A 21,616-nucleotide genomic window follows, 5' to 3' on the forward strand; every position below is an offset into this window, starting at 1 on the left:
TTACACTCGTAATAAAACGGAGGTTATCGAACCTGTTATTTCATTAATTTCCTACTGGCGAAAACATTTGAATTGCGGCTAAACGTCCTTCTATATGAGAGTTCAGGACCTCTAGAATTAGTTTCACTGCGTTTGCTGCATCACAGTGAAGGCTTCTTTCCACAAAACGAAACGATTGTTTAGACTGAAAGAATGTGTTTATATGCGTACTTTTTCAGATTGCACGTTCCCTGACTTCGAAGGAGAACCGTGTCGCAACTTGTAGCTGCCTGCAAATCAGTCGGTTTCAAAAGATGACGGCTGTAATTTGTGCACCAGAATTGGCGCGCAGATCCTTGTTTGGCACTCCGTGTTCTCTAACTGTGTTTTCAAACGATTACTCTGATCCTCAGGTTTAGAGTTAGCAGATGCATACACTGTAAGAAATCAATGTAAAAAAAAAAATAAAAACCGAAAATCTCCATTTTACTAAAGAAAATTTCTTACAGTCGAAGAAGCAGAAGTTATTTGATTTTTAAAACATTTTTTTTTCTGTTTATATAGTCAGACAGAATTTTTCTTATTTTAACAGAATTCTTCCCTATAGAACAACGCGAAAAAGTTGTCATCAGTACTGCAAGCGAAATGAGATTTGTTCGTCTCTTTACGAATGTTGACGAGACACGTCTCGTTAACATTCGAGTGCATCTTCACAGGCCACGCGAGTATAGACAGATAGATACAGCTACATCCAGGGGGAGTTATGTGGCTCAGATCATGATTATATCAACTCGTAGAGTGGATACTGTATGTGTCGCGTACAGTCAGATGTTTTGGTGCCACTTGTCTTGTCAGTGGTCAAATCTCACATGTTCTACGTAGCGTGCTTTTCTGCACATGTATGATCTGCTACAACCACATCCCAGCACTTGACTCTTTTGTACTACATGAAAGCTGCAGTAATTAGGGGAGTAAAAGTTACTCCCTTAATTAAAAAAAACTATGAACAGTTTTTTCTGTAAGCTTACAGGAAAACAATGAACAGAATATTATGGTGAAATAAAAAAAAAACAGGCTAACAGAAGAGAGCGGAATATATATGTTACAAAAATGTCCATACTTTTTCTGTTTCTTTCTTTTTTCAGAAGAAGTTTTGGACAGTGTAGGACACCTGTAAGTCCTAGCCGCAGAAATGACTCCTAAACCTGATCTCGAACAAGTGTGCGTCCGTGGTGCCGCGGCGCTTACGGCACCAGCAACGTAAACATTCACACCTCACTTCAACAATTGGCGGCATTAATCTCCGACGTGTCCGTTCATAGCGAAAGCCCCTTGACGAGAACGCTAGCAGAGCAAGTGTGACAGTCGTCGTCGGAGCTGCTTCCGCGAACATTAATTCTGAGGTAAAGCAGCCATACGGACGGTTCCCTTGGTGTCATTGGCCGCCTCCGTTTCTTCATGATACGACTTTTATGACGGAATATTTGCAGAACGTAAATGGCTCACAGCACCACGGGATAACACTGCGGTGCTGTGACAGGGTTTTGCGTCTTGCAAAACACTGTCCCGGCACACTGGTGGTTAGACTTCGCTGCGCCCGCGATGGCTCCCATCCCCGCTCGCCAGACGCAGCCGCAGGAGTCACGTGGTCCTCTCTTAGCGAGGTCTCGCTTGTGCTGTCAGGCTGTCACTTCGAAGTCGGCGTAGAGTCACTCGTCGGTCATGTAGCGCTCAAAGCCGGAGGCTGACGCTCTACGAGAACCATCCGAACATACATGGTGCGCTCGATTTCGACCACTCGAACGCGCAGCCACTTTTCAGAGAGCTCCAGAGTGTTCGAAAGTTGCGAACAGGTTTCGTTTATGAGCTTATATATATATATATATTAAAGGCAACCTTTAAAACATTTTGAAAGTGCTCGCCGAAACGCCCTGCATATATAGTGTGAACATTTCATCGTTGAGTACCACTACACGCAATCAGGACCTGTTAAAGCTTAACAAAGGGGATGAGGTACGCGAACCATCGTATGAGTGAGCTGGAATCTTGATCGATGCAATACTTACGAAAGGCTTTTAGCTACTTTGGTATTTTCACTGCAAATCACTTCTAAAGTGGAACTCTTTCTGTGGTTGGAAATAAACAAAGCTCCGCGTTATAAAAGAAAGCTCTGTGAATAAATGAGCTTTGTGAAAATGCAAGACGGTCTCGCGCTTTATTCAATTTGCAAGCAAACGGGGCATGCATAAGCGGTCTCTTGCTCAAATTTTCTGTAAATTTAGTATCATATCACTCAAATGTTAAAGCGGGTGTGTTAAAAAAAACTAAGCACTCATGTTTTTTATTTGTTTTTCTTTCTAATCGATACTGTCAGCCGCCCTTTGGTTGCCAAAGCAAGAGACGATACAGAAATACAGAAAGTGCAACAGAAACAGCAGTATGAGTATGGCTCAAACTGTGCTCTGACAAAAACGAGAACAGCTGCAACAAAACAGTAGAAATATGTATCGCAATATTATACGATTTGGAGTATTTACAAAATCATCAAATGAATAAAGCCAAGATGGCATACTCGCCAAGAGACACGAAGCAATTAACGCGTATGGAACGTGGCGCTCCCGTCTGGTCGATTATGATAGTGTGCGGGGTACGCCTGTCATAACGGACCGAACGAAAGCAGACGGTGCATCGAGAATATTTGAACTTCATATTTCAATCACCATTTGCACTGACCATTAGAATTAGCGCTATAGGGCACAACCCAATTATTGAACTGGAAGGGACTCAAGCGTTCAAAGCGCTTTTTTTTTTTTTGCTGCTCCCACGCAGTGCTGTATCTTTCATGAAAAAGAAGAGTATTTTTTCTTAGAAGTAATGTTTAGTTGCGAACCAATCACTCTTTGGGTTTCGGCGAAGATGGCAATAAATGATAAAACGTTCAAAAGTTGGTGACACACTAGACTTTGATGATAGGATTTCAGTCGATCTGCATGAAAACGCCACAAGCACGCTGTAAGGCAGCGAGAAATTATATTCTCCTTTATTTTTGTTTGGGAGATACTGCACAGGGGGCGCACCTTAGTTTCATAATTAAAGCCCTTAGAAAATGAAATGGTTGACCTGCGCACCGCTACAGACCATTTTCGCGGCGATCCCGTGGGCGCAGCCATGTTTGATCACGTGGTTACGTGTCTATTGCTTACTTCAGTTGCTTCCGTTGCCTCCGTATTTACAATGGATGTGCGTAACGCCCTGGTGCGGCTCAGTAAACCTACGTTTCGGTAGATATCGTCGACAGTGACTGACTGAACGACACGAAGCTTTGGCCACAGCTTTAGAGGACATGTAAGCGCTTTCTGAGCTCATTACGCCTTGTCCAAACGGCGCGAGCAGTGCGTAGCGTGGTTGCACTGAACGCGGCGCTAGAAATGTGTTCCAAGCTATCCAAACTTTCCGCTTACGAATTAAATTAGGATCAATGTGCTTTGCTCGCCGTTCTTTATTTTCAAACACTTTGAAGCAGAAGCTGGTCATGTTTCTGACTCACTAAAATTGCTCGGTGCGGTCATTATCCGATTGTTCATTTTCTGCCTGATGGCTCGCGAGTGTGCTTAGTTGCGATGGATTTATTCTTGCTGCGCACAATGACTCGGAACGTAGATGCACTGTACTTTGTAAGAGCTTGTAGCAAAGAAGCATTATCGCTAGTCACTCGCTTGCTCTGTGGACTGTGACGAAACGTGACGCTTCGAAAGCTTCGAACTTTCAAGTGCTGTCGGTGTAGTCACCTTCACGCATGCATGCTTCGGCGAATGATTCAAGTGCGCGCCCATTCACTTATTCTTGACACGTAGGCGATAGAGTGGGTGTAAGTTTGCATGTGAGTTGGGGTAGATGCGTGTAACTAAGGTGCAAAAAACTTACTCTGCCAGGAAGCGGCTACTCACTTTGTTATTGTGTAACGAGTGATACTTTTGCCGACATTCCAGGGTAGAAGTCACTTCTTTGGAGGTTAATGATACAACGCTTCAGGTGCAGCAAAGGTTTTATTCACAGGGAAGTCCGTGCATCGCGAAGGGCCGCCAACACAGGCAGTCCTAATGTAGCAGCGATCCGTGATCTTGGTCAAACAGATTCATTTCATTTTTAATATGCCAGTCATTATTTTTGCAGCCAACTAGAGCACAGGTCTTCCCTCTACCGCGCCACATTTTGCAGCATGAATGGAGCCCAATGTCTTAGCGAACGCTCATTTGCATTTCCAACAGCCGATTGCACAGTTCTTACGCTAAAAGCGTCCGTACCAGCCAATAGTGATGTAGGACATATTATTTTGCGAAGGCGATCCCCCAATGAAAAGCGCTTATGAACGAAAATGCTTTGTGAATTCGGCCCCGGGTGTATAGCTTTGCTTATTTGGGCGTGTTTTCGTATTTTCTCTTTTCACGAGCTTCACTTTACGGCACGCTTCCGCCTGTGTCATGACATGCTTCAGCCGGCATGCTATACGTCATATGAGTCCTGCGACAAGGCTAACATGTCCAGTTAAAAATTAAAGCATTCAGGTATGTCTACCACACACTACACCTCTTAAATCTATGACTAATTCAACCCTAATATTCATAACGGCACACCGCGGGCCCCCAGGAACATCAGCACACTTTTGTTCTGTGCTGAAACTCGCATAAATCAGCTGCAATTTTATTCAAGTGATGGTCGCGAATATAGTAGCAGACAGGCACACACGGGCACAAACCATTTCAAATTTTGCAACTTAGATTAACTTAGTGTCCACAAGTGGTATCGCAGACCAATATGCCGATGCTGCTCCGCTTAAATAGCACTCTGTCATCGTCTTTATATGTGCTAGTTGAACAGCGACGGCTAACTTTGGTGACACAAGATTTTTAACTCAAGTACTTCGAGCCGCCACCTGAGGCCACCCAAACAAAAACTGCCGGACCATTCTTTAATAAAGTTTCTTCTTCTTCTTCTTCTTGTAATTAAACTGATCCCATCTTGAACGGTTGCAGTCGCAATACAAAAAAACTTGGAGGATGCTTAAGCTTCGCCTTTGAGAGTGGAACGCGACAGCATTACCAGGCCCCGTTGACGCCGACACAGGATATTCTGCGACATGGGGCCTGGTAGAAAACAGTGGTGCGCCGATCCCGACAGCAGTGCAGGAATGAGCAATGGCTCATACCCCCGTAAGGCAGAAGCTACTAGCAGTGATTCATCAATGGCTCATCTCATACCCCGGTAAGCAAAGATAAAGGGGTTTATGTTTGAGTTTACGGGTAACTGAATTATGTTTTCTCATGTATTCAAATTATTTTCTCGCATATTCAAATTACAACCCGACGCTATCTTGTCTGTAGGCTGTGTGTAAGTCGGACTTTACGAATTTTCTGACGTATTTTACTTTGAGAAATTTGATCAGTTCAGCAACGCCTCTGCGCCACGCGGAGTGCCTGCGTGGTTGTGGTTCGGAATGATTTTTTTTTTTTTTGACGGGCAACACCACCGACGGCGGGCGCCAAGGTCGGATTTTCTGCGACACGGGGCCCTTAACGCTACCGCGTTAAAACGCGCCGCAATGATATACTGCTTCAAGCGGTGACAAGAGCGAAAGCATGCCATCCGGTGACTTATTATTTTGACAGATGAAAGGGTTTTCGTTATGATCGTTTCTCGACTTGTCCGCCACACGACGGGAACATTTGACGCCAAAAACTAAGGAAGGAATAAAATGGGGAGAGTGCCTTTGAAAGACTATGAAGACGAAAAGGAGTGAGCGGAGGCCATGAGCACGGTGCAATACTGGACGCCTTTTATCGCTGGAACATTAGTTGGCCGCGCCAAAAGCATTGCAAGATAGGAGAGTCGGTGCTCCTGTCTCGCACACCACAGCTGCAAAGGGTCACAAAAGCGCTACCGTGATTTGTGAAGGCTACCGAAATGCGCGACCGCTTGCGATAAAGAGCAGATAATTTTATTTGTGTTGGAGACATCAACGCTTCCCTCCTGTTCTTGCTAAATTTCCACGCCTTTACGATTTCCCCAATGATAGGTAGCCAACCGACATCAGTCCCCTGGTTAACGTTACTGCCTTTAATTTATCGTTACCTCTATCTCTCTCTCAGGAGGCAAATATTTAAATTTTACGCATGCGCAAGCCGCACAGCTTACCAGAAAAAGAAAAAAGGCAGGAATACCTCCTACTACCCTACATACACCCGGCCCGTCATCTTCCTGGAAGAAAAGCAATATACACAGACAGTCCTTGTCAAGTGGCAGCCAGTGTAGTACGCCACTGCCTTTTGTGCTTTTGCCAGTGTTATCATAGCCATACTCGAGCTACATCATGTTCTGAAAACAAACAGGTTAAACTTCGCGAAGGCTGCCGCTCAAAACTAGAAAAAGAAAGAAAGTTCGCATTTGTATGCATGTAAAAGATGCAACCTGAACATTCCACGAAGTCGTGAAAAAAATGTGGCTATTACCAAAGTCCATACAGTACGCTAGAAAATTTCTGCGACGGTTCACAGCATCAGGGCCAAGAATTTCTTAAATGCGATTTTTGCCAAATTCGTGGCAACAGGGGCCAAAGTGAATAATAAACCATGTAGCTCCCGAACAATTTAAATGAATGAATTCTGAGGTTTTACGTGACAGAACCACGATATGATTATGAGGCGCGCCGTAATGGAAGACACCGGATTTGACTTTTAACGTGCCCCCCAATGCACGGGACACGCATTACGCCCCCATCGAAATGCGGCCGCCGCGGCCGGGATTTGATACCGCGGCCTCGTGCTTATAGCAACGCAACACGAAGGCCGCTAAGCCACACGGCGGGTCCCCAAACCATTTAATTCGATCATTCGCGTGAACACCAATAAATATTTGCTAATGCTATTAAATAAATGTCCATCGCCAGAGTTCAAGAGACGACATGGGTAGAGAGAGATAACATTTTAATGTAAGAAAAACAGAGAGGTCGGCTGATTCATTTCTGGCCTGCTATACGTGTTATGGAAAGAGCGAAAAAGAAGGAGAGAGAGATACCAGGGAGGACGATGGCATTGTACATGGAACTTTGTGTACGTGCGATATGCACACATATTCTGTGCTCACACCTCATCAACGTCACAATGCGCAGGCGTCTGTCATGTAGTTCTAGAGCACGCAGGTAAGGTTGCTCTCCGGTAAAAATGTCATGAGGGCTCTTGTTGCTCGCAGTGCACCTTGATACTGTTCCATAGCGCTGGTATGTTTGGCTCCGAAAGCGGTTTGTCGTCCAAACCAGACAATATGGCCTTAAGTGTCTGACGTTTTGTACGCTTTACAATATTTAATGGGACCTCATAGTAGCCTATACCGCTCAGTGAGTGCAAATCAGTGCGGCTCCGATATTAAAATGTACACAATCAAAAAATGTACACACTATGAAAAATCGCAGCTAGACAGGTCGCATATGGTATCCGTTGCATATCCTGGAAAGCTATAGGCTTCGAAATGCCGGCCCTCTGAGGGCTGCTTTGCCCCAAATTTCACTGTGCTCTTACAGTGCCAATTTTTTTCTGCTCTTACCTACGGCAGACGGCTTCAAAAGCGAGTGCAAAAGCGATAAGCAGAGCGCACTTTGAACCGAACGCCGTTACCTTGATCGCTTCATTAGTCGCTTGCTTCCGCATTAACCTCTCACTACTGTGAGGTGCAACCGGGCCAAGTTAGCAGGAGAGCCATAATGGCAGGTTTATTATCATTAACTCGGCGTACTGGCGAGAACCCTGGGAACCATTACGCGGACTGAAGCCCCGTGAGGGCGGTGGGCAGAGCAGAAGTCGAAATTCGAGCCATCAGTGTGAAGCGAGTGCCCTGGGATCCGACCCTCATATGACTTAATTAGAGGGCCCCGGAGAGTCCCTTACCTTTCCTGCAGGGATTCCTTTTGCGAGCTCTTTGGAGGATAGCGTGGGATGGTTGGCCCCTCTTGCAGACACCTCCAGTGGATCGAAGATCAGTCCCTTGTTCCTGGTCGTCGCTAAAGAACACGCGTCAGTTAGCGACAGATAAGTAATAATGCTCTCTTGGCCGCTTTTCCTCGCTCAGCTCCAGGTCCCACACTCCCTGCCTGGTTTCGGTACTTCTTATTTAATACGATAATGTGCGAAGAGCGTATTCGAATTATTATTTGTAAGATTACGCAGTTAATTCCTAGTGAATATTTTAAATTGTCTCTGTTTTATGTTCTATACTCATTGCGGCTATGAGCTATCTGTCATCGTGATGAAAGCGAGTTATGGTGATGATTTGATACAAATCTTTCCCGTGGCACAAAAATATTTTGCATATCCCGCATTGATCTAGAGCCATTCTAACTACGTCATATTTGTTTTCTAATATATTCTTCACTTTTACAACAGCGCGGCTTAATATAAATGTACAATTTATTCTCGCAAGCAGTAAACATTGACAAACGAAGAAATGACAGGACACGCTTAGCGCTTAAGTGTGTCCTGTGCCCTATTTTATCCTTGTCTGCAACGTGCTACGTTCACTCCTCGCAATTAATCGCAAAAAAAGAAGAAAGACGCCACCACCATTACCATTACCCACTGAGCCGATCCCAACGCTGAGAGGCTGACTGAAGTAGCCACTTTGGATGGCCAACGCCTACTGGCGGACTTCATCAGCGCAGCTCTGGAGAACATTGTCAGCGAGGCATGGACCGAGTGACTTGTTTTTCTTGCCCTCCTCAACTAATCAATAAAGGTTTTTTTTATTATTATTTCTCTCTCTATGTATACATGCGGACAAACAATTTTATGTATCGGATCCCGTTTCACTTCATCTAGGAAAATGGCTTTTCTCTTTTAATTTAAGATTTAATTTACACTGGAAGGAAAGCTTGGCAATGGAAAGAAAAGAGGTAAAAGGCAAACAGCAGTAATGACTGCGCTAATTGTGGCACCTCGGGAGCTTCGGTAGAGTACATCGTCATCGAATGCTCAATGTCTGGCCAGCGTCGAAGAACACTCATCGTCGTCTTGGCGTCTTGAATAGGCGCCCCTTACTTGTAAAGAAGACGCTTGCGCCTTTGTCTTGCCCTTTTACACAAAGAAGCTGTGAAAGCCTTGCGTGATTTTCTTGCTGACAGTGACCTGATAGTCCATTCTGAATAAGGCTGGTATACAATATTTACCGAGCATATTTTATCGCACTTCAACGATGACTCTCTCGCATCAGTGACATTTCGTGTGCTTTGGACGGTGTGAAGTTTTCCCTGCCAATTTAACACCATGGCGCCTTTTTCGCGTCAGTGTTATTGTTCTAAAAGCGAAGCTTTATAGGGCTAGGTGAAACGAAAATCCGCTTGTCCGCGCCTGTGTACAGATAACTATCATCAGCAGCGTTGAGTGAGTGAAATAACCTTAATAGGTCCAGAGAAGACGCAGGGACCCCACGCCACCTGGCTAGTCCCACGTAGGGACCGCCAAGCCGACCTTGACGGCCCGATCGCGGGCACTCTGGACGGCAAGGGTTTGGTCGTTGAGTTCGGGGCTGCCCAAGAGCGCAGCCCACCTATCCTCGCTGAAGGAGGAGCTGATGGCTTCGCACTCCCACAACACATGGTCCAATGTTGCCGTTAGTCCACAGGCAGGGCAGTCCGCACTGGGATACCTTTCAGGGTATATTGCACGAAGAACCGCAAGGTTAGGATACACACGGGCTTGTAAAAGTCGAAGGGTCACCGCCCGCGCCCTGCATAAGGCGGGGTGCGGGATGGGGTATGCCCGTCTTAACAGATAGTAGTGTGCTGTAACCTCATGGAACGTGAGCAAGGGTTCATCGCGGGGCAGGGGGAATGCGGAGGCGGCGCGGTCAATGAGTCCTCGCGCGGCCTCGTGCGCACCCTCGTTAGGGTTAGGAGAGCCCTCAGTCGGCCCCAAGTGAGCGGAAAACGGGTCGCTATCTTGTACACGCTCGAAAAGCCGACGTTCGATTTCGCCTCATGCGATTGGACTAGATTGGCCTAGGCTGGGATATCGGCGCAGCCGGGACAATCGCGCGAGGCGAAATCGAACGTCGGCTTTTCCAACGTGTACAAGATAGCGGCCCAAGTGATAGAATGCGGAGAGATACTTTTGGCGCATTGGCTCGAGCGTCTTCGTCTTCTTCCACAGCTAGCTCGTTGGCGCCCCTCAGCGCAACCGCGCGAACGCTCTCGTGCCACTGCTCCTGCATTCGTCGTCATCGCCTTCTTCCACAGCTGGCTCCGTTGCCGCTCATCATTTCAGCGTAGAATTTCACTTTTCTGTCGTTGTAATGGGGAGGGCGCTTTTACGGGGCTCTGAGCCATTGCTTAAGGGCTAGCCGTAGCAGCCGAATGTGTGTGTAACCTCATTAAGAAATACAAAGACGTAACCAATAATTGAGAAAGACTTTAATGCACCGTCGAGATTAACCCAGTGATAAATACCGGGGCCGCACGTTTCAGCTTCGCTGGTTAACCATCTGTACGGAGTGCTTGGTCGGTGTTTTTTTTTTTTACGCTTTTTTGTGACCTTAAGTATAGTAGGATGTCTAGAGCCTACAAATGCTCTTTACGGGTCATGCGCTGGCTCTACAATACACATATGTATTTATTTACAACGTTGTGTTATGTTTCCAGTATATATAGTAAAGGTATTTTTTTTCCTTTCTTCTTTTCTTTTGCGTATGTAACAGTTTAAAATATTTTTTTCTATATTTTTCTCTTGTTTATGGATTTGTTTTCGAGTTAAGCATTGTTTTAGAGCTTTTACAAGCATCTAGTAGACCGTAATAAGTGTTCATGCGATAATCTCCATTGGATATCTATCGGAAAACATTAGAAAACATATGAGCAACAGTTACAGTTCGGAAAAATGACGTCACCGGCAAGCACACTCTTTTTGGTTATACATTTATTTGTATTCAGAAAGTTCGTTGCTCATTTGACAGCATAAACGCCTTTGCGGTCTTTTTTTATAAGCTCTGATGGCTGAAAAATGCCGAAGTACAGCCGTCCTGTTTAGAAGACGCCATGCAGCAGACGTTTGGTTCTTCATTGGTGCTTCCATACAAATATACTGGATGAAAGCCGAAGTCTTGCTATGAAGCTGGGTTGCTAAAATCAACGATGCGAGCCATTTGAAAGACGTTTTCTTGGCGCCAGCTTCAGTAAGTGTTGCGCTCCTATGTTTCCTGAAAGGAAAGAGCCAATATTTTTCTGCATGAGCTCAACACGAAGAGGGCTTTCGAGAGAAAAAAATGGATGCATCATTTGAATTATATTACCCTGAAGATGAATGAAGTCATTCAGATGACTGTGATGTCGACCTAAGTAAAAGTCGCTTGATTGACATTTTAGAGCATTTCCAAACGACTCACCAAATTTAACAATCATGCGCGTTCTATGGAATGTACGAGCACTGTAACGAAGAATAAAAATTTATGGTGAGGCAATCCACCAATGAAATGAGGAGGGAGCCAGCGCATTGCTGCGTGACTTCGCAACTCGCGAAGCAGACCAGAGTATCATTGCGGTAAACATAGCCACAATAATACACTATGATATTTATAGTTCTTGCGCTGCGTATATGCTAATTAGGAGTTCGATAATGTGATGTCATTGTTGATCATCTTTATAGATATGGGATATGATTTAATATCCCTCTTGTTGACTATATTTAAGGGCATATTATTATTGAACTTTAAGTTCACTGAATAATGTAATGTTCAGTAGAACGTCTAACTGTAAGTAAGTGTGCTTTGACAATTAAAGTCTCGTGCTAAATTTGTTGGTTGTTACAGTAGCGCCGCACTTACACAACATTATGACTGAGGGCTGAAATGTTCCTCGCTGCGTCGTTCCGGAGCCTATCACAAGGATATTCCGCCATTCTCCGGGATATTATTTTTAAACAATAAATGCAGCCTTAGCACGCACACTCTTGAAATTGGTAGTGTATTTTTCAGATCAAGAGATCTCATTATGAGGATTTGTCTTCTGTTCATTTTTTAACAGAATTACAAGATGCCGAACTTGACGCAAGAAAACCTGTCATGGAGCGTGGTGATGCTGGCTGCCTGGATTTGCAGAGCTTGACACCACACGGAGGCGGCCACGGGTCACTGTCGACGCCAACTTTTTCGTCCTACTCAAGCAAGAACATCCCTGTGGCGAACAATAGCAGCAACCACAGCGTTCATGACACATCTTCGGACGATGGCAGCGGGCCCATCTCACCGAGGATTCAACGTTCCTCTCTGCGCCACCACGGCGCCTATCACGATGACCGCTCATCGGGAAACTCTCTAGTCATTGTGGACCCTCTGGAAGGTTCTCGACCAAAGATATGGTCACTGGCGCAAACTGCCACGTCAGACAGCCCACCCGGTATGCGCCGCTCACCGGCTCCGCCACTCAACGATCGCTATGGTTTTCAGCAAAGACTAGTCAGCGAAGCCAACGCTGGAACGGCAGGGGCAACATCTGGCTACTACCGCGACTTACACACGGATCCGAGCTTCATGTCCACGACACAGCCCCTACATGCGCAACTGGGCCACCAAAGTTCTAAGCAGTCTGCATCCTGGATCAATGGCCACTCTCCTATGGCTCCATCATCAGCATCTTCAGCCGGCCACACTGACGTCCTCAACCTGACCCCCGAAGGGTCGCCGACTTCCTACGTCTTGAGCCGACCGAGCATGGGCTGCATATCTCCCCAGCCACCGCAGACAGCGTTATCGACAGTTGGGCGGAGGTTTGCCCTCGCGGAGGAGAAAGAATCAGCAGCGGCACGCCACGAACAGTGCTTGGTGAAACCGGAAGGCAGCGTGTACGAGACAAACGTGCACGATATGGCCGTCGCAGAGGGGGCGAACTTTTGCCGAAGGCAGGCTCTGATGACACTTCAAGGGAGCTGCCTCACAGAAGCTGCCACCTCAGCAGCGCTGGCTGCTTCTCGGCTTCCGGTCCACTCGACCTACATGACTGCTGGAGATAAGATCGAAAAAGGTAAGATGCAGCCTCAGCGCCGCAACATTTCCTTTCGGGGCATTTACTCATTATGCGTACCTCGTGCAAGACAGAAAGTGCGTTCGAAAATCAGACAACTCTCAGAGGCATTGTATATGATACGGACGCGCCGCACCCTCCCTCTAAAAGGGTGAAGGACACATTGTGAAACCTTAGGGACTAACTAAGGCTTGGCGACTATACCACCAGCGTTTTCTGAATACATAAGTGCTAGCTAGAGTTTTGTACGTGTAGAGTCTCTTCCTGAAGCGTGGCCTCTTACCTACCTTCTTCAGTCATGCGTGCAAATATTCCCCTCGTCCCCCCCTTACATTTTTGCTCGCACATTCTGGTATGCATATATAGGATACAAGTGCGAGACTTATACGTCAATCCATGCTAGTTGAGACAACACCATTGCCGTCACCAATCAGGCAGCAAACCTGGCGCATTCCACAACTCTATTGCCTTCGACGTACTCTCTTCGCCGATTTGAAGTGTGCGTGATTTCATGTATGGCAAAGGGGGCAGGCGAGGAGGTGCTTGGAGAGCTTTGTTTATATCGATGTCGTGAGTAAGTGTTCACGACAGGGAACATAATTCGAATCATGAATGACGAGGGAACTAAATTACGATGTGTGCCTTGACGTTCCGCAGCTGCACATTTGGTTATGGGGGACGCTATAGGGACGAGGTCAGGATTACGTGTGATCACTTGAGATTCTTTAATGTGCTGCCGAAACACGATAGATGGGCATTTTTCATTCCGTTGCTATTGGAATTTGGCCGCAGTGACTAGGAATAACATTGGCATCCTTGTGCTCAGCATATGAACGCCACAGCCATTAGGCCACAACATTTGACTGATTGTAGAACTATTTACTTGCCACATATTAGGTAATATGAAGGCTGGTCTTAAGTGTTGATTACTTAAGCTAACTTAGTGAATTTCAGACAATATTCGAGAAAGAGAGAAATGGCATTCTATCGATATTTGAAAGGGCCCTGATTAAAGTGTGAACATAACAGTTGAGACTGTACTCTTAATCAGGACACAAATTCATCACACGTGAAAAATTATTAATAACAACCTTTTAAACATATAAAGACACGACTCAGCGAGAGGTGCGTAACTTTCTCCAACCGAAGTAGTCAAATATGCACCAAGTTGTTTACTTTGTCCAGATATCTCTTAGGCAAGACCTATTTGTCGAACCAGTTTTCCTGTAGCTATGAGATTTTGATTATTTCTCGAAATAAAGGAAACGTCTCACAATTACATCTCTGTCTTTGATCTGCCTTTGGACGGCCTGAAGAGCAGCAATAAGTTGTGCCTCTGCCTGGCAGTGGCCAGCCTATTCCTTCCCATTTTTTTCTTTGGGTTTGCTTCTACATACAACCTAAGACTAATAACAGTATATCGGTCATCACTCAGTGATTGCCTGCGCTTTACATTGAGCCTAAATCGGTCATGCGGGCTATGTTTCCCGCTAAAACAGCTTAGCTATACTACTCAGTTGCTGAACATGGTTTTCGAGCTTCTTCGCACAACACGGTATTAGAGAATAATATCCACACCTTTCGCTAACAAATGTCACCAAGTAAAGCACGGTCATTAACGAATGTCTTTTTGTTGGATATTACATTGGCTTTCATGCAATTTTTCTAAATCATTCCAACAAGGGTTCATGACGAGACATAGCAGACCCAGGTAGAAAGCTCGTGCATCGGAAACTCGTGGAAGGCTTCAGTCCATTTTGTACCTGCGCTTTCCCCCAAATCTGCGGACAGGCTAAAGTTTGCGAAGCGCTTGGCTGTTCCGGCTAAAAGCCTGCCTGGCGACTGTTGAGCGAGGGCGCTTTTCGAAGCCCTCTGGAGAGGCAGAATCGACCGGCGGATGTGCGCCGACTCGCGCTGAGGAAGCCACGGTTGCGGAGTGATCTCCTCGGGGACCTAAACACAAACTTTGTCTCCGAGGCCAGCCTTTTTCCGGCAGGCAGTTTTCCCCGGCACACTCAATTAAGGCGTCAAGCAGGTTACCCGGAAAACCATACGCCGGTGGGGGAAAGCGAGACCGTGAAGGCGGACCAACCGAGCGCGGGCGGCAAAAACATGCGCCGCCACCGGCTTTTTCGCGAACGCGTGGCGGTGCGAGAGCTTCATTTAAATATTCAGAAGGAGCCCCCTCTGATGGGGCTCCATTAATGGGGGCGGAGCTTGCAAATTAACGTCGGCTGGCTTCCCCCCTTTCTTGCCACCGCGCGCCGCTGCTGTTCTCTGGGAGTGCCTCACCACGTGCATCGCGACGAGTCCTACTGGCGCGCCACTATTCAAGACCGCTGCGCTGGGGAGAGGGCTGCTCATAAGCGTGACTGACATCAAAGGAGGGCTTTTATGCGCCTAATGACAGCGAAGAGAAACGCTACGCCGCGCCAACCCCAAAGCATCAATTAGGGTCGCCTTGCCGGCCCGCCGCGTTCAAACTCTTTCAACGGGCTTTCATTACACTCGGGGCACACAAACGCAGTCCCGAGTGCTCATGGGCTGGTCAGGTCACTTGGCCCAGCAGCTCTATCAAGATCGCGACTGACTCGGGGCCACGTATTCGATAATCATTGCAGGCACACGAATATTTTCTTGTACGCCTTCGTGGCCGTCTTGGCTTGTGCATGGGGACGGTTTAAGCGCACGATTTCACTGCCTTGAGTCTTTCTTAATTGAAACCGGTCAAGCGGCTAAATATTTTCGACGAGAACTTACGGCAACTATAGTGCTGCAGTGCCTTTCAGCAAGCTTTCAGACTCATGGTCTAGCGTCGTGCCTTTCGTATCTTGCTGTTGCACGCTTCACAGTCACCGCTGTTTCACATTCGACGAAAAGCTTCCAGCTATATCGCACTCAGCGTCACCTACTGCAGTATGTTTGAATTTAGCGAAGCGCTTATTCCGATGTTTTGCGGACATTTCAAGACATTTCGGACATTTTTTGTCTGGACATTTACAAAGGTAGCCTTTCCATCCTTGTACCATAGTCACTAGGACACATGTGAAAGCATACCCAAACGGGTTGCAACTTAACGGGTTGCAACTCAAGTGGACATATTGCGCGTCGTTCACAAGCATGAAGTCTGCAAACGCACTGGTAATCTCGTGCGGAACCTCACGTGATCTGCTTATGTAGTAGCTGAAAACTGTGGAAGAAAAAGCCATTGCCTTCTCAAAGCACTTCGCCAGTAGTCCCAAGGTATCTAGAATTTCAGACCACACTTCACCGGTGTTGCGCCACTCTGCCCTTATGTCTTCCCTATTACTTCATCCTTTGATAAATCATGCAAAATATGTGCCATGAGTGCATAGTCACAAGCTCACAAGTGATGTGATGTGGGCGATATCCACGCAAAGTGTACTCGTGTTTAGTAACTGAGGTAACGAACTTCGCGGACGCATGCATTCACCTTCTGGGCCAGCTTTCGGTGTACGCGAGCTCGCAAATGGCCTGCAAGTGCGGGAATTACATTAACGCTTCCTCGCGCACACGGATTTCTGCTAAACATAGTAGGGGAATGAGGGCAAGAAGTTAGAGTCTCGCTAGTTGTTTTTACACACTCTTCTTTCTTTCTTTTACGTGGGGAAGGAAATGAGAGAAGGTAACTTTTGTTTCTTGTTCTTATGCCCTTACAGGTAAAGTTGGATCTCCGCACTTGCAAACTTCAGGCATTGGTGGCGGAAATTCAAGCTCCTGTATGTCCAATAGCACAGCGTTCAAGCCTGTTCCTAAGAGGTAAGCGAGCAAGTTCTGCTTTTGTGAACGCAGCATCAAATAAAAAAAAACTATATAAAGAAAAACAGAACGATAGAAGTAAAAGAAGGCGTATATTCCAAAACAAAGATAGACTTTCCATGCATTGGGTGATATCAGGGTCGTTCAATACTTTTTAATGCCTTCTTTAGTGATCATGCCACTAAGCTGCCGCTAGATGCCCCACTGCAGACAGGAGTGCTACGATCAACGCCGGTGTCCGCTTGCTCTGGAGGTTTCCTTTGTAGCGATCGACCCGTTCACATGGTCTCGCAGTAATCTTTTAGTTGTTTCGCATTCTGGTATTCCCCTCACTTGCGTGGAACAAACATATGAACAAAGCTTCGCGGTGAAATTAGAGTTTGCGGAGTACTTCAGTGACGAAAGGATGCTCTCTCGTGACTACGTATCGGCGGCATAAAGGAATCCTCGTGTTAAAGACGTCTATTGCGTGGCACCTAAATATTTTTGACAGATTTTATATGAAACGTTTACTTTCGGCATACCATACGGCATTAAACGTCCTCACAACTAAGCTCACAGCTGCAACCACCGTGCTAGAAGATGCCGTTGGAAGCAACTGCACTGGACTTGCGATTCCCTCACCGTTTACCTTTGCGCAGAAGTGTCGCTATAGATTTACACCTGACGCTACATGACGCATGACATCCATTAAGCTGATGTTGCCGGCATAGGCATCTGGGTTTTACAAAAATTACCATGCGCACCTACCTAACTATAGTGGTGGTGGTAAATTGTAGCAACAGGCGGGTTTAGCCTGGCGATCAAGGCCGGCAATTGCTCCGCCCGAGTGTCGCTATCTCTCATATGACGTTTACGTTATTAATACAGCTCTGAAGCGCAGCCCAGAGCTATATTTACCAGATTACTCCTGAACGTGCTGAGAGCTTGACGTTGTTCACGAAGGCTGAACAGTTCGATGGGATAAGCGCAGCGCAACCTGATCACGATTACTGCACATGAGGCGCCCGAGCGAGTGCTCTGTTTGTTTCGACGCCCTTTCTGAACAACAACAGCAACAACAACAACAACAACTATTCTAAGCTCAAAAAGCGCCGGGTGGGCGGGCTCAGGTTGTGATTTTCCTTTACTTTTGTGATAACGGCCGATCTGTCTTTTTTCAACAATTAAGCAGGCAGGCGTTCAAACACTCGCGGGATGTAGCAGCGCAAAAGACGGGACCTAGTGCAGACGAAAGACATAGCCCTGTCGTCTATACTTGGTCCCGTCTTTTGCGCTGTTCCATCCCTTTCAATGTGCACCAACCAGCCCAGTTCAGCGCACTCAAACACTCGCTGAATGGTGTCGGCCCGTAGCTTCGTTTTTTGGCGCTGCAACGTCACAACAGTGCCTTGTATGACACGTTAATTGCTATACGAATCATGTCTTCTGTGCATGCGAACGTTTGGAGAGTCGATAGAGAAGCTCCAGGTTCCTGGCCGTGTTATAGCCCGTTTCCACTTCTCTCGCGATTCGGTGTCACTGGGCAAAGCGAACGAGGGCACCGCTTCCGCTTCGTCCGTCCTTCTGTAATCGGAATGGCAGTGTGGTAAACAACAGGTCTTGTGCATCATTTATCGAGCTCCTGAGGACCAGCTGAGATTCTCCGCACACGGTAAAATGCAGAAAGCGCGCAAATTCGCGTCGGCAACACCACCTCTCAGCTTTTGCGCTGCTTAATTGCTGAGTGCCCCCTTACTAATGGCGGTGCCGCCGCTCAGTCATGGTTGGCAGCGTACGACGCTCTCAGCGTGACGGAGAAGTTTCGTGACCTGTAAAAAAGTAATAAAGGACTGGTGATATCTTTGCATTACCATTATCTTAAGCAGTACTTTAAGCAATACTATTATATACATAAAGCATGCTATATGCACCTTACAGTTTTTAAACAACAACGAGTGGTTTCCCTCCTAGCATTTTTCGTTTCATTTATCTCTCTATCTTTCTTGGTGGTACGCAAGGCAATCGTTTCTGTATGACAGATGGTGACACGACAATATGTTTTTATTCGACAACTACGCGTGACGTCAGAGTGTGACTCTTTAAACGTCCTGTTCCGATCCAGGAGTTAAAAGGCTTCGCACAATTGAAAAGCAAGGCAGGACACACTTGTATATAAAAAAGAGCTAAGTTCATTAATGAACAGAGCTAATTGTGCGTTGATAGAAAGACCTTTTCGAAGCCGTGTTGATTTGGTTAAATAAATTCACGGAAAGAAGGAATTTGACGAGGTGTTAGTCAATTATATGCTCCATCGCTGTCGAGCATATGCATGCGAGAGACGGGTCAGTAACTGTAGGAGAAAGAGGAAATACTTTTTTGATTTAGTTTTTTAATGGGGATTGTCTATCCCACCTTCTATTCAATTTCTTATACTCAAGATTATAAGAACTGCCGAAAAACATGTAGCCCTAGAAAAATACAAATAGAGACTACAAAGTATCTCGCACTCTTCGCTATTTTAGAATTGATACCATGTTGGTGTGTCACTATCTGTCATACAGAAGCTTGAGAACAAGTTAAGGACCACGCAAAAAGTGATGGAACGAAGAATGTTAGGCGTAACGTTAAGAGATAGAAAGAGAGCGGTGCGGATCAGGGAGCAAAAGGGAATAGCCGATATTATAATTGACATTAAGAGAAAGAAAGGCAGGTCATGTAATGCGCAGGTTAGACAACCGGTGGACCATTAGGGTTACAGAATGCGTGCCAAGAGAAGGGAAGCGCAGTCGATGAGGCAGAAGGTTAGGTGGGCGATGAAATTAAGAAATTCGCGGGCGCTATAGTTGGAATCGGTTGGCGCAGGACAGGGGTAATTGGAGATCGCAGGGAGAGGCCTTCGTCCTGCAGTGGACATAAAATATGATGATGATGATGATGATGATGATCATGATGATGATGATTATGATGATGATGATTGACACCAGGAGATCAGGTTCGTTTGTAGGTATATCACGAATTTATTTCAGGTATTACACAGTTATTCATTTCGCAAATCCAAGCGCCTGACGGGACAGAGGTTAATAGTTTTCAAAAACTGTTTTCGGTTATGTAGCCTCATGTCAGGTAAGGTCGAACGGAAAATTTAATTATGGGTATTACGTGCTGAAACCATGACGATTATGAGGCACGTCGTAGTGGGGGACTCCGGAGTAATTTTGACCAGGCGGGGTTCTTTAACGACAAGCCAACGTGCGGTACCCCCCCCCCACGGGCGCTTTTGCATTTTACTCCCATCGAAATGCGGCCAACGCAGCCTAGGTTTAATCCTGCACCCTCGGGCTCAGCAGCACAACACCAAAGCCACTACACAACCACAGAGTGTAGGTAGAATGGGAAATAATAACGCCTCGTGCTGGTCGCAAGCGAATCATTTTTCAATGCCGCAACATCTCTGCCGTCCTGATGGGTAGTTTAGTAATTTTGGTTCCGCAAAACTGTCGCTTTTATGTTTAGCTTTATTTGAGGGGCTTGCATCATTCACTGAACTTTGGTGATCCTGACCGGTTAGTAACCGTGAAGGTAAGAATGCAGGATTGGGTTAGCGGTTGGAATTTTCGTTTGACTTTTCGAGCGTGTAGCGCTGAACTTAATTGCTGTCTTTTCAGTCGGGAACTAGTCACAGAAAGCAGCCATTCGCATTAACAATATTCTAATTACCTTTATTGCAAATTGTTATCGTTTTCGCATTACTTCTTTTGTAGTTCTGGCAGATAACAATCATAAGTCGCTAGAATAATTACGTAATCACTCAATGCAGTTAGGTTCATGGGCGAAGAAACGCTATAACGATGGGAAGTTGTAAACAAGCCTAAAATGTTAGAGGTATGATCTACTTGGCGCGTCCCTGTAGTGATGACAAATTACACATTTTGGTTTGCTGTGCTTAAGGCCAAATCGGTCCATTTAATACCTGGGAAGTTGAAATGATCGAGCAGCGGCAATTGGAACGTAATGAGACCTTGCGGTGGTTAAGTGAAGCACGTCGAGATATAAGCGTTAGGTTGACCATGATAATGAGTGCCTGTGATAACAAGTCGGCAGAATTTGTACTTCAGCAATAATATAGCTCGCCCCTTCACCTGTATTAAAGGTGGTAACATCATGTATGCATGCGTGAAAACAAATGGATTTATGGAATGTGTATATTTTTCTTGCAAAATATGCCCTGGCAAGCTTACTAATCTTGTTTGCAGTTTTTTTTTCTTCCGATAAGAAATTTCGCACAATAACGTAGCCCATGGCAGTGAAGTACATTGCAGTTAAGTGGTTTAATGGTATTGCTGTTTTCGATATAAGTTTAAACGCATAACGAGTTAAGCTCTCAAGGAAGCTTTCTTATTTCTACGTTTTGAAGCCACCGTCGCTGAATACGTTGTTTTGAATTTCTTGCTTCCCGCTGTGTAGCAGCAGAATGTATATATTTGCAACTCAATAATATTTGTGATGTTTAACGTGCCAGAGCCACAATATGATTATGAGACACACCGCAGTGGGGGATACCGGATTAATTTTGAGAACCTGAGGTTGTTTAACGCGCACCCAGTGCACGGTAGAGGGGCATTCTTGCATTGAGCCCCCATCGAAATGCGGCCGCCGCGGCCGAGATTTGATCCCGTGACCTCGGGCTTAGCAGTGCAACGACAAAGCCACTATGCCCCCACGGCGGGTAATTTGCAACTTCAGTTTTAGTTATAGTTTATTTATGCAATTCAGTGGTGTACATTCGTGTTGGAATATGCAGGAGAAGGTCTTCGAGCGTAG

The 21,616-nt window shown here is 46.0% G+C and overlaps 1 protein-coding gene across 1 annotated transcript in view; it reads left to right on the top strand.

Moving 5' to 3' along the window:
- LOC126545432 (uncharacterized) overlaps positions 1 to 21,616 on the top strand; it is a 134,379-nt gene that overhangs the window by 108,945 nt on the left and 3,818 nt on the right. Inside the window, exons 6-7 of the mRNA XM_050193309.3 lie at positions 12,038 to 13,033; positions 16,714 to 16,813. Coding sequence (XP_050049266.1) covers positions 12,038 to 13,033; positions 16,714 to 16,813 — 1,096 coding nt within the window. The remainder of the gene's footprint in view (positions 1 to 12,037; positions 13,034 to 16,713; positions 16,814 to 21,616) is intronic.

Source organism: Dermacentor andersoni, chromosome 1 (genome assembly GCF_023375885.2).
Source record: "Dermacentor andersoni chromosome 1, qqDerAnde1_hic_scaffold, whole genome shotgun sequence".
NCBI lineage: Eukaryota > Metazoa > Arthropoda > Arachnida > Ixodida > Ixodidae > Dermacentor > Dermacentor andersoni.